Source organism: Mytilus edulis, chromosome 8, assembly GCF_963676685.1.
Source record: "Mytilus edulis chromosome 8, xbMytEdul2.2, whole genome shotgun sequence".
Lineage (NCBI taxonomy): Eukaryota > Metazoa > Mollusca > Bivalvia > Mytilida > Mytilidae > Mytilus > Mytilus edulis.
In genome coordinates this window covers 66300124-66314161 of record NC_092351.1, presented here as the reverse complement: position 1 = coordinate 66314161, position 14038 = coordinate 66300124, and the positions used below count along the sequence as shown (strand labels likewise).

The window sequence follows — 14038 nt, the reverse complement described above, 5'->3', positions numbered from 1 at the left end:
GAATCAATAGAACAATTTAATCAAAGGAATGACAACAACTGTCATATTCCCAACTTGGTACAGGCATTTCCTTATGTAGAAAATGGTGGATTAAACCTGGTTTAATATCTAGCTAAACCTCTCACTTGTATGACAGTCGAAGCAAATTCTATTATATTGACAACGATTTGTAAACAAAACAAAGAGACATAATAAGTAAAAATGTCAAAAATAGGGGTACAGCAGTAAACAGTGTGTTATGATTTTAATCACTATAAAAAGCTAAGAAATATGTAACAAAGAAGCACAAAAAGCATTTAGGAAAAGGACATAAACAACGATGAAAGACAAGAATGAACAAATTTACAATAGCACAATAACACAATGACGGGATGTGTAAGTATAGAGCCACGTCATAGGTATAAAAAAAACCACATAATTGTATATAGACAAAGCACATTAGCAAAAATGAAAGACAAGAATGCAAAAATATCATAGAACAATAACACAGTGACAGGATATATAAGTACAGAGTCACGCCTAAAGACCTTCACCAAAAACAGACTAAACAGTAAAAGTAATCATAAAGACAGATAAAGAATAATATAACACATCATTAAGACGATAAAAAACATCAGTACCCAGAATCTATATAATTCAAGACCATCGTGTATTATTTGTGAAGTTGATACAGAATATTAACCAACAGTTACAAGGTCTTCTGCTCATGACGCTGGTGACGTTTTACAGAGTATGAGTAGGAGCTGCAAGCTCTAGAATACCGAAACAGTTGGGAAATATATATCCCGTATGTAGGTGAAGTTGTTATATTGCTACTAAGGCGGGGAAACACAAATAAGACTGAACAACAAGAACGGCTCAGGTCATGTAAGATATACATCTCTATCAGGAACACCTATTAATAATCCCATGGAAAGTGAAATTCTAATGAAAAATCAGAAACGGAGATAGAAGGACGGGACTGTTAAAACAAACGAAACGTATTAGATACAGATATTCCATAATCTTGGTAAAATTACATGTATATAGGGGCAACAAAAAACCCAAACGTGTACGAAAGACCGAACACACAATAGCCGAGGGAATCAAGCAGAAATCGCTTCATAAAAACCCTCCATCATCAGAAAAGATTGAGCAAAACGATAGAAACACAAAATAAAATAAATCGATCTTTATGATCCATTAATTAAACCAAATCCCATTGCTGACGTCAAGAATGAATCCTCTGATAAGTTACGTTGCGTCGCAGGTGTTACATGCGACAAAGGGAATTAATTGTAACAAAGAAAAAATGGACATATCAGTCAGAAATCATCTGTAACAAAGACGTATCTTAACACGTCATCTTATCCATACTCATTATTGTGTGTCTTAGCCGTCATATATTGGATAAGCTTAAATGTCGCTTTCATTCCGGAGAAGAAAATACAGGTTTAAAGTATCTAATTTGATCAAGACGGAAATATTAACTCACATGTTCCTTAACTGCAGTAAAACAGGATATCAAGAGATTATTGCCATGCATATGCTTGTTAAACAAAAGCAAAATCACAAAAACAATGAACTCTGATGAGAATTCAAAACGGAATGTCCTTAATCAAATGGCAAATCAAAAGCTCAAACACACGAAACGAATGGATAACAACTGTCAAATTTCTGACTTGGTACATTTTCGTATGTAGAAAATTGTGAATCAAACCTGGTTTTTAGCTAGCTAAACATCTCGCTTGTATGCCAGTCGCACAAAGTCTGAGTAGGAGCTGTAAGCTTTTGAATACCGAATAAGTTGGGAAATGTTTATCCTATAAGCAGGTGAACTAGGTGTATTGCTACTAAGGTGGAGGGAAATTGATAATTATAAAATTAAAATCGTCTCGTTTGTCACAGATTCTAGTAATGAGATGACCTGGATGTCAAATTCCAGGTATAAGCCGTGTCTGTTGTTTAAAAAATCTTTAAAAATTTAAGATATTTCTTTTATTTAAAGATTCATTTTGTTGTAAGACGTGTTTATGATAGTAGACAGTATGATCAGTAGTAAACTGTTCGTTTGAAGGATCATGGAGAAACATTTTATTTGAATTTAACTTAGAGAAAGCTGAAAAAGATATTAAGACATTTAAATTACACGTAGTCCAAATATGTATCTGAACCACAACGAAGTGAAGAGATAAGAAATGAATACCGTTTCTGAATGCATTGTAACCGATTAACGAAATCTTGTTACAGATATTATAAGTTTACAACAAGGCATCGGTTTCATGAAACATCGGTCTTTCTCAACAAACTTCGAAAAATCAATTATTAATTAGGTAGAATTTTTAATTGCAAACATTTGTCATGTAAGATGTCCAATTATATTTCGACTAATTTCGGTTACGACATTTATTTAATAAGGGAACCGCTTTAGAAAATAAAACATAGTATTCATAAAAAGCTAATATTGAATTAATACGTTTTGCAAGTGAAATCCTTTATTTTAAGAAATCAATGCCTTTCAAATTAAGCTAAAGAAAATAACTAAAAGCCTTTCACTTAGAAAATACAGTGACATCTAAAGGATCCAATAAACAAGTAGCTTCAGCGTAGGAAAGTGAGGGGACAAATTGAAAATGAATGTGAAAAAGCAACAGGACTATTCGTTTTCAGCTGAGAATAAACGATGACAAGTAAAACGTAAGAAATTATTAAACGTGTTGTTGTCAATATTTTACATCACTGGGTCGATATCTCTGCTGGTGGACTATCAGTCCCCGAGGATATCATCAGCTCAGTATTCAGTACTTCGGTCCTGAAATGATCTAACAAACTTTACTAATATTGTCCGTTTATAAATTTTGAAATTATTAAGAAACTTAGGTTTCAACTCGCTCAGGCAAAGTTGGCTTTAGATGAATTTGGCTATTCATTTTAGGTATTTTTGACATATAGCTCTTCAACGGTTTCACTTATACATCTTTTGATTTCAAATGTTTGGCTTTGAGTGTTCCTGATGAAGGTAAATCCAGAAAAGCGCTTCGGACGAAAGAGATTATTAAACGTGTTGTTTTCAATTTTTTAAAGATACTTCATTGTATCTGTTTCTTCTAAAATTACCATAACTGGCTTCTTGACGAAAAGTAGGTATTTGAGTTCTTTATTGATGTTGACTTACTTGACTTAATGTTATGACTATGTCATATTCTAGCAAATAGAACATAGTTTACCTTACTGTTAGATTTTATGTCAACATATTCAAATCATTTGAAATCTCTATTATCAATCTTAAACAAAACACCATGCAATCATGACATCAACCTTATTTTTTTTTCAATTGACACATGAAAAGTACAATATTTTACAGAATTTTTATTACCTAATTAAACGCATATTATACTTTGGTTTTCAATTAGTTAATGTTTTCCTGTCTATATGTGAACTGATACATTACCGTAAACTGTAGAATGTTAATGTTCTCTTGTCTATTTGTCAAACTAAGACATTACCGTAAACTTGTAGAATATAAATTGAGTTAATATGCCTTTCGGTGCTTCATACAAAATCATTTTAAAATACTTTGCAACGATAAAATATCTAAAAACATAAGTTTATCAATAAGGTGGATCCATTAAAATCGATGTTTTGTAATCTTTAAATTGATACCAGAAATGTACACGTACAAAAAGGTGGCGTAACGTTGTTATGTTTGTAAATTAAAATTAAATTTACGCTTTTGTTCTGTTATTGAGGATTCTTACATTTAACATCAACACATTGATTGCATCAGACTATAATTGCTTTGACTTATTTTTTTTGTAAAACTAATGACACATTAAACAATTAACATTTCTTTAGAACAACTGGAAATTGGTTCCGCGTAATGTTCATCCTTACCTAGGAAAAATGTTTCAATGACTAGGAATTTCAATGATATTTCGGTCGTTAAACACCAATATGAATGTAGCCAAAGGAATAATTAGTTTTGAACTAAAGATAATTTTCAGCTTTTATTTTCAAATATTCAGGTTTCGGTCATTTTAAAGTTAATTCAAACATTTGAAAAAAAGAAATAAACACACTTTCATTAGAAAAAGAAAGAAAGAAATAACTAATTAGAACTATATTTCGGCTGAACGGAATGTATAAATACAAAGTAATGTCGCTGATGATGTAGCACAAACAATAAATGCAGCATCACATACATTTACACTCAAATTAACAATTTTGCTGAACGGACATCCGTTTCGAAGTGTGGAATATATAAATATGCCATTATTGAAATTATATCGTGATCCAATGTACTTGCTAGCGGAATGTCAGCATTTCATTGCTATCCGTTGTATAATTATTTGATGACGATTTTCATTGCGCGAGACACGTACTTCTTCAGTAATTTTCAAATGTTTGAAATTTTTAAACACAAGACAAGTGGCTAGTCCCAAGTTAACTTGGATAACTTCTAGCAGTAAATATTGCGTGCGTGATTACAAAGAATATATAGGTATAGAATAATTCGTAGTTTGTATGAGAACAAAGTAAAATCACAAAAATACTGACCACCCAGGAAAATTAAAAACGGAAAGTCCCTAACGGAGACAGACACACTCGGTCGAACCTTTTAGCTGGAATGTTTAAAAAGTTCGACTGACTGTTTTCCCAATATACATGATTCTAAATCATACTTGGCAAGTTCTTACACCTTTCGGTTTCCATCGTACACAAGTACATTTGTTTTTAAAAATCCAGTTTGGAATGCCGAGTTTCGAACGCAAAACCGCACGAGATGATCAAGGTGGTTGTTCTAAAAATTACTTTAATAAGAAATACCTCCGTCCGATTGGCTTGGTAGTTTTTAAACCTACTCTTTGTGAAAAATACATGCATGATAATTCGTTTATGAGCTGTTTGAAGAAATATTGGAATAATCAAGAACGCTCAAATTCAAATGTTTGAAGCCAAGAATGTAAGAACATTGAAACACTTTTGCCATTTGATAAGGGACAATCCGTTTTGAATCTTCCTCGGAGTTCGGTATTTTTGTTATTTTTTTTCCCTGAGACATGCGTTTTCTTACTGATTTAGATAATGTGTTCTTATGTTAAAGTGTTTCACCACTGTCGACAGACAGGGAAAGTCGGTAAGAATATTTAATCACACAACATTTTTTTGTGAAATTAAGGAGCCTATACATCATTGTTTCGTTGGTCAGCTGTCAGCTGTATATGTTTTTCAGTAGTGTTTTTTTAGAAGAAATAAGTCTGTTCTTTATTCATTTTGTTTTGTTTAAAATTTTGTCATTCCGGGGCTTTTTATAACTCAGTATATCATATGGGTTTTGATTATTGTTGTAGGCCGTACAATACCTTATAGCTGTTTTTATCATCGTCCTTTGGTAATTGACGGATAGCTGTCTCATTTGTAACCACCTAACATTTTCATATCTATATTTAGAACAAAACAGATCCTAAATGATTTGATTTGTACTCTTTTTTTCATTCTCAATAAACATAAATTTGTTCGGTAGGGTGGTATTGTGTGTACTATATTACTTCAAACTGCGTGGTCTATCCATTCTTAACATATTTATACAAGGTATGATTCAGTACACTGAACACAAGAGAGGCGGAAGGACCTTGTTCGAGAATTCGAGATTTTGCCATTTAATTAGCAAGAATTCTGGATTCGTTATTTAACTATACGTTACGCAGGGATTTATTTACATGGGACACAGGTCCATATATGGCCACATAATATTTATGGGAATTTCGGGATTTTGCATTTATTTTGTCTGAAATTTTGAACGAGATTCCAACCGTTTCATTGATAGCATAATTTATTATTATTTTTTTCAATTGGCATATTAATCACATTTGGCTGTATTTATATATAGTAAACCGGTCAGTTGGTAGTAAATGTTAAAGACTTGAACTTTGTTTTTTACACGATGCATATTTTTTTTCGATTAAATAACAGCGCTTAAAATTAGGACAAAACACAAAAATAAATACAATTTTTTTTTCTTTAGAAGCACCATAATTACTGGAAAAACTATTTTACGTAAGCTTTGCCAAAGTAAAATAATTTGAACATGTTTTTATTCTCTTGTTATCATGACCAACGATTTTTCCAATGTGTAACCCATATTATTAATCCAAGCTATTTTATTACCGATCATGTACTTGAAGTCCGACTTCCTATATAACATTTATTGTACCACCATCCACCTTTGTTGTTGTTTGCACAATCATGACGGGAGGAGCCATTATTATCTCGGTCATAAGTTGAAAAGAATTGTCCATTTGCTACTCAATGATGACGTACATTGATTAAGAAATCGCCTGTAAAAAATATATAAATAATAATATACTAATTACCACCTAAAAAGAACCCCAACTGTTAAATACATTTTCAGAATAGAATCTGAGGCGAGATGCTGTATACAAATGTTTTCCTCAACCGGGAGCAGAGATGCAAATTGATACTTTAAGAAGGTAAAGCTTTGATCTTTCTTTGGATTTTTGTTCGTCGCAAATAAAAATTATAATGCAAAAAAAAAAAAAGATTCACGATAATTTGCACCTACCACACTAGACTATTTTGTAAAAAATTGCCTATCATTTAAAAAGTTTACAAATATCTCGAAGCTCAATGCAATAATTGTATACACATATATTATGCTTACAAGGGGTAATTGCCAAAAAAATACCGCCTAGTACCACAAATCATAAGGATCCTTTTTATACATCATTACGCTATCAATTATATCGAATAGTTTATCTTGACATTATATGATGTAACAGTATTCCATAAAAAAAATTGCAATGACAAAGCACACATTTTCAATCGCGAAAATAACACCAACACATATATGATAAACATAGCAGCAGTACCACTATATCCTGATATATTCAACATGTATTTATTTAGCTCATCTTCGACTCGGAAATTTGAGTATTTTGCATATTTTTTTATTCCATCTTTCTCCAACACGAATCGTACCGTATGTTGTCCTTTAGTTGATATTGCATGACTATATCCATTCCCTTAAAACACAAAGTTTAAAAGAAATCTATAGTAAAAAATAAAATCATAAAAAATCCGCAAAACAAAAAATGTCCTATCAAAAGAGAAAAACAAAAGCTCAAACAATTGATAACAACTGTCATATTCCTGACTTAGTACAGGCATTTTCTTCTGTAAAAAATGGTGGATAAAACCTAGGTTTGTATATTTTTCAAAGGAGCAGTTCCGGTAAGGACCGATTTTGGCCTCAAATTTCAGGTTCATCTGACAAAAATACCACTTTTAAAAAACACTTAAGTGTCTATTTCATTTGATTCAATTAGTTCATGTGAAAGATTTTAACTGATTTAGTCATTAAAAACGATCCGATTCAAGCTCAAATATAAAAAAATCTACCAAATATGCCGAAAAATGTCACCTTTCAGATTGTTTTTGTCAAAAATGAAAATGGCCGCATCCGTGTTCATCCTCAAACTTTATATATGTTATGTATTATCATTAAATACAACTTACATCTCAATATAAAGGATGAACACGATTTCGGCCACTTTCGTTTTACACGAAAACCGTCTAAAATTTAACTAAAATGCTAGAATTGTGAAGGTTTCAGTAATTTAGCATGACTTAATGGTGCTAGTACCCGATATATGTGCATTGTATTGTCAAAAATGGCCCATATGTATGTAGAAGAAGCAACTGTCCAATAAATTACTAAAAATTTAGATTTTAACAATTTTGTAACTGCTATATTTTGGGGCCAAAAAGGGGTCTTACTGGATCTACTCCTTTGATTCAAATATGATTGCATGCACTAATTGTTTTTTCTATCTGAAAATTACAAGAGTTATTAGTTTCTCCTCCTTCTCTGATAGAACATATAAATAAAGAAACAGAGTCGGTTGCTAAAATCAATTACGGAAATCTAAGGTATAACAACGAAAATTTTGCATATTTATTTATTTAATGATTACCTAACCAATGTTCCCCACTAACATTGCCAAATCCTTCTTTGTATTCGTTCCATGTCCTAGTAAAATTAACACTGAAGTCAAAACGTCGTTGAATAACCTAAAATAGAAAACCTATAAGTTTATGCCCATAATATAGCTCAACATATTTCAAACATATTTGTCATTGTAATAATTCCAGTTGCTTGAACGAGGCTTTTCTTTTGCTGGATATTTAAACATTCGGTACTACAATTAAAAAACATGACAGTTTTCCTGTCTGTCAATTAGTTGATATAGTTTAAATTTTGGTATCGTCCATTTTTATCGACTTCCCCTTTGTCTGTATTTTTATTTACAAAGTTCGGAATATGACAGATTTTATCCATTTATTCATTTTGCTGCGTTCACCTTTTACTTTGCCATTTGTTTAGTAACTTTCCATTATCAATTTTCCACGGAGTTCGGTATTTTGGTTTCAATACTTTCTGTTATTTACTTTATTGTTAAATTTGATATGAAACAATTATGTACAATTTAATGCGTCATAGAGCATGAATAATTACTTGTTTATAGGACTTTTTACAAGAGTGTGTCAACAAAAAAATATCCCAAAAGGATATCCAAACTGATATGTCGAAAATAACGCCATGGCTAAAATGTAATTATGAAAATAAAAAAAACAGTACAAAAAGCACGAAAAAAAAAAAACTAAAGACTAAGCAACACTTACCCCATCAAACACTTTTAGTGAATTCGTTTATTGATATTCAAAACTGATGAAGTACGTCTTCAAATAATAAAATATTAAAAAAACATGGCATGAATTTTTTAATTGGTAACTGTTCAACATGTTTAAGTGTATTTTTGAGCAACTATTACTGAAAGTGTTGTAAACGCAAAGACAATATACTTACCGTCCATTTTCTATCGTCTTGCAAAACACAACAAGCATATTTTGGATGATTATAATCCTTTGGAAAAATCAAGAAAACGCCATCTTTAATAAAGTCGATATTGGCACATTCCATAGGTATGACTGAAAAAAGTGTTATGCATGAATAATATAATAGGCCTAGGTCTAATTAGCTTTCAGATACCTTATAACTCGAAATAATACATGTGTAAATAATCAATAATTATATTACAAAACGGAAGTGCCACTGTCAATTAAATTCGTTTCACACCTGGAACAGTGGTAAACAAATTTTCAATCTTGACTACAATTTAGAGTATGCCATTTTTATTAGTTTATCTACGTTGTATTTAACATATTTTGTGTATTCTTATTGAGATCACCCACTTTTTTGGTACAGTACGTGTTGTTTTGTTTCTATAATACAGTAATTGGTTTTAATATCTAGCATTTCTTCTTTCTGTTGATGTATTGTCTAGCCGATGCATATTTAGGCATTAATTAATTACATGAACTAACATTTAAGATTGCATATGTTTTCAAAAGCAATATCTGATTTATTACCTTCTTTCATAACACACATTTTTATGACATTTTCAAGGATGTTTAATCTTGCTGCGATATGATTTAGTTGTTCTTGAACTAGCAAAGTTTTATCAGTACTTTCGTAGCGATAATCTGCAGCACAAAAAAGAATTAAAAAAGATAAAGATGCATTTTTCTGTTTTCCACTCTTTGGTTTGGTTGTTGTCTATTTTACACATTCAGCAGTTCCATTATCAATTTTATCAAGCGCAGACTTTGTAATAAATAAAAAGAGTAATTTACCTGAAAACTTGTGACTCAAATGACTTTGATCGTTCCTCTTGTACTTGATATCTTTCGTCCCTCTTTTAAATCATATTTATACATAAAAAAAATCAGTTTATCAGTTATCATGAATTAAGAGCCTGTTTTCCAATGGTGGTCATTTAGTGCAGTGTGTCATATTTCCCCCTTTTATTATCTTTATCGTCATAGATCAGGCCTTTGCTTTGTTTTAATTAAATTCTTCGGGAACCTACATTTGTTAACATCTACGTCATATAATATAGTTTTCTCATTGGTTATTAAACACCCTCTCCAAAATTTAACAAATTTCAGAATCTCTTTCGTGCTTAAATCACAGTTCTTTATTTACCAAAAGCAATATCAAAACGTCACAGTCAATTTTAACATATTGTACTTGGGATTATTTCAATACTTCAAATAACTTTATTTAGCAAATATTCATCATGTGTACATTTTGACCAAAGAAAATATTCTCGAAACAGTATTGACCCGAATATAAGCTGACTAGAAGACATGAAAAATTCAATTAATTGCGCTTAACTTGTTTTTGTGTTTTGGTTGTTGTATTACTTTCGTTTACCGACATTTCATTTTATTTATATGAAATTTTAAGTGTTACATTGTTAATTCATCTAATGCTAGTTTTTTTTCATCAACGTTGAAAGCAACCTCACCTAGCTTATGTTTTGAATTAAAGAAGATTTGAAATTAACGGAAATAAGATAAATTGGTCATCTCCAAAAACTTAACAAATATGTAGATTTAATAAACTCTACTTTAAAATCATCTAAACAAAAAAGTTAATTACCTATTCCTTTTAGAATTCCCTCAACTTTTTTTCTGATTTCGTCATTGATGCCAATACTGACGTTCTTTTTAATGTTAGAAACGTGTTTGTTGATTTTTCCTTCAATGTCTTCCATTTTTGTTTCAACGGCTTTTCGAACATATTCCTTCACACGCCTATTTACCTTTGACATATCAAGGGTCGCAACCAATGAAGCATTTTGATTATCGACTAAAGGAACATCAACCTCTTCGTCATTCTGTGCAGTGCTCATTGATGATAAAAAACAGATATAGATATAAATATAAAGTAGAAATAGTTCCACACCATAGAGTTATACATGCTTAAATTGGTCACATATACATGTACTTGTTACCTTTATAAGCAAGTTGCAATCTCGTTTCTACTTATATAGTGACATTTAAAGAGGTTTGTTGTTATCTTCTAGAGAAGGGGAGAAGAAGATACTCAAGTACGTATGTTGATTTGCACTATCAAATACCCTATATATTGAATTATATACATCACAGGAACACTTGAGCAATAGCAAAATCCTAGTTTGCAGCTTCATGATTTATATGACGATTTATGTCTATCGCACTGAGCGCTATTTGATAACTTCTTTGAAGTATTATAAGAGGTATTTTGTTAAAGAAAAGAATACACACAGTTCCAGATAAATCCATGTGTTTTTATCGTATGGTATTCGACCTGTAATCGGAAAATTCAGAGTAAAGGGTGGGTAATTCAAAATTAAGTAAACGTTCAAATCATAAGAAATTAAGACATACACATGCAACTTTATGACCTGTATCAATCAATTCGTGTGAAAACTTTTTTTCCAGTATAACTTTTTCTTTATAAAACTTTAATGTTTAAGAAATTTAGTTGCCGATTTTATACCAGTCAAACTTGTAGCTGATAAGGTCCTACTTAGAAATAGAAATAGAAGTTAAAAGCAAACTATTGTTTTATTATTAATTTAATGTTTACAAATTTCGAGTGCATGTATCTCCCTCACGCATATTTCTCATTCCTTGTCCTGGTTTAAATTTACGTTTGGTTCTTTTTGGGTAGCTATATCTTCAACGTTTGTATAACGTTTTGGACTGTCAAATATTTTGGAGTACCTCTGAAGAGATTTTTTTTTGAAATGCACATATGGTTTAGTAAAATGGGAACTGTAAATGTATTGAACAAAAATAGAAAAACTGAAATTATCGCGTTTGTCATAGATACTAATTTTCAGTTCTCAATCAGAGTCAATGTTAAGACAAAGGTTAATATTATTTATTCAGAAGACTTTCTTACAAGTACACTGGCATTTATCTAAATATTCAAAGAATAGGGAATATATTGAGCGGAAGGTGGTTTGCATGTAACCTTCAAATCTTTGTTATATATTTTAACACCGGAAAAGCGACTTTTAACATACATCTCAATTGATGTAGCCATAGTTAAAAAAACCTTTATTTCCGACAACCCATGGCACAGTAGGAATGACTTTTAAAAAAGGACAACACTGCGACTCTTTAAATTGAGTTTAGAGAAAGATTTTTTCGCATGGAAACGATTGCGGCAACAAATTATTGTCATATTATAAATATAAAAAGCGCATTTACAAACGTAGCGACAGCTACTATGACACAAGGAAGTATGATAAACACAGTTGTTTAATGACGTTTTTGATCTGATTGACCCCTTATAATTGGTCTATAGAATGAAATTCAAAACAGTGTAGCTGTGGCCATTGATTGACACATTAAAATCATCCATTGACTGGGACAATTTACGTGAAAGTTTGTCTGTAACGACCACTGTTCACGACGTACCTACGATAGACATTTAAACTGTGGGGTCACCAAAGGTTTCTTAACGCCTTTAATTATAAAATAATTCGAAAAATTAATCAGGAATAACCTTTGTGTTTTGATTTATATAATGGATATAAATCAAAATATCGTGTTATTTCTGATTACTTTTTCGAATTACTTTATTTAGGTGTTGAGAACCTTTGGTGACCCCATAGTTTAAGTGTCTTTAGAAAGTACATAGTGAGCATTGGTCGTTACATACAAACGTTCACCTAAATTGTCCCAGTCAATGGATGATTTTAATGTGTCAATCAATGGCCACAGCTACACTGTTTTGAATTTCATTCTATTTGTAGTTGTTTTTTTTTACCATATATAACAGTTGTTTAACGTGTTACTGTTATATTTTTTTTGCTGTTTTACTGCTGTTGAGAAAGCGTCCACACGCTTCAGGGATCAAAAGTTTGTAGATACTGAAGTATGACTTATATTATGCGTTGGGACCTTTTATATTCAATATAACGTTCAGATATATGATGACGAAGCAACTGTATCTTACGTTTTATTGTAAATAAAGGCAACAGTAGTATATCGCTGTTTGAAAGTCATAGATTGATTTAGAGAAATCAAATCCTGGTTACAAACTAAAACCGAGGGAAACGAATTAACTATAAGAGGAAAACAACGACACAACAGAAACACAAATGTGCAACAAATAAGCAACAAAACCACCCCCAAAAAGCATTGTTACACATACAGATAACAGTTGCCTTTTACCTGACTTGGTTCAGGACATTTTAAGGAAAAAAGTGATGAGCTGAACCTGGTTTTGTGCCTATTCAAAACCTCGCGCTTTTATGTTAATGTTGAAAATAACACTTAAAGGACAACATTACATGACAGGACTACAGTACAAATTAATGCAAAAACATTCAGAAATACACAAATAAACAATACAATAATACATTTCGACATGCTTTCAGTTATCAAAGGTACCAGGCTTATAGTGTAATACGCTCAGATCAAAATAATCAGAAAGCCAAACAAGTATAAAGTTGAAGAGCACTGATGATCCAAAATTCCCCAAAAGTTATGCCAAATACGGCTAAGGTAAGATATTCCTAGGATAAGAACATCCTTAGTATTTAGGATTCATACTTTTGCAAGCAGCAAATTTATAAAAAAGACCATATAATTAATATTCATGTCAACACCAAAGTGCTGACTAAACACAGAATAAAAATGAACACGTAAAACAACCCACGGCAGCACATAAAAACATCACAACAGAAAAACGGATTGTTTATCACACAACTGGATTGATGCTACAAAATGACGACACAGGTAATTTCTAAAAGAATGATATACAAAACGAAGGTCAAGATTAGGTTTTTATAATTATTGTATTTGATGTATTTAATAACTATCACAAGACTATAAATATAGAATTGTGTTATTAATTAGATAATGAGATAATTAATTGTATTATCTATGTACCTTAGTGACCTACCGAATTAGACTATTTACCGGATTTGTTATCACATAAGCAACACGACGGGTGCCATATGTAGAGCAGGATCTGCTTATCCTTCCGGAGCACCTGAGATCACCCCTAGTTTTTGTTGGGGTTTGTGTTGTTTATTCTTTAGTTTTCTATGTTGTGTCATTTGTACTATTGTTTGTCTGTTTGTCTTTTTTCATTTTTAGCCATGGTGTTGTCAGTTTATTTTCAATTTATGAA

The 14038-nt window shown here is 31.4% G+C and overlaps 1 protein-coding gene across 1 annotated transcript; it reads right to left on the bottom strand.

The window, feature by feature from the left end:
• Positions 1–7962: 7962 nt before the first annotated feature.
• On the bottom strand, positions 7963–10757 carry LOC139484293 (angiopoietin-1-like). Its single transcript, XM_071268029.1, has 4 exons — positions 10505–10757; positions 9430–9543; positions 8867–8988; positions 7963–8070 (listed from the first exon to the last, which is right to left on the bottom strand). The coding sequence occupies exons 1-4, from the start codon at positions 10755–10757 to the stop codon at positions 7963–7965; spliced, it is 597 nt and encodes a 198-aa protein (XP_071124130.1).
• Positions 10758–14038: the final 3281 nt, after the last annotated feature.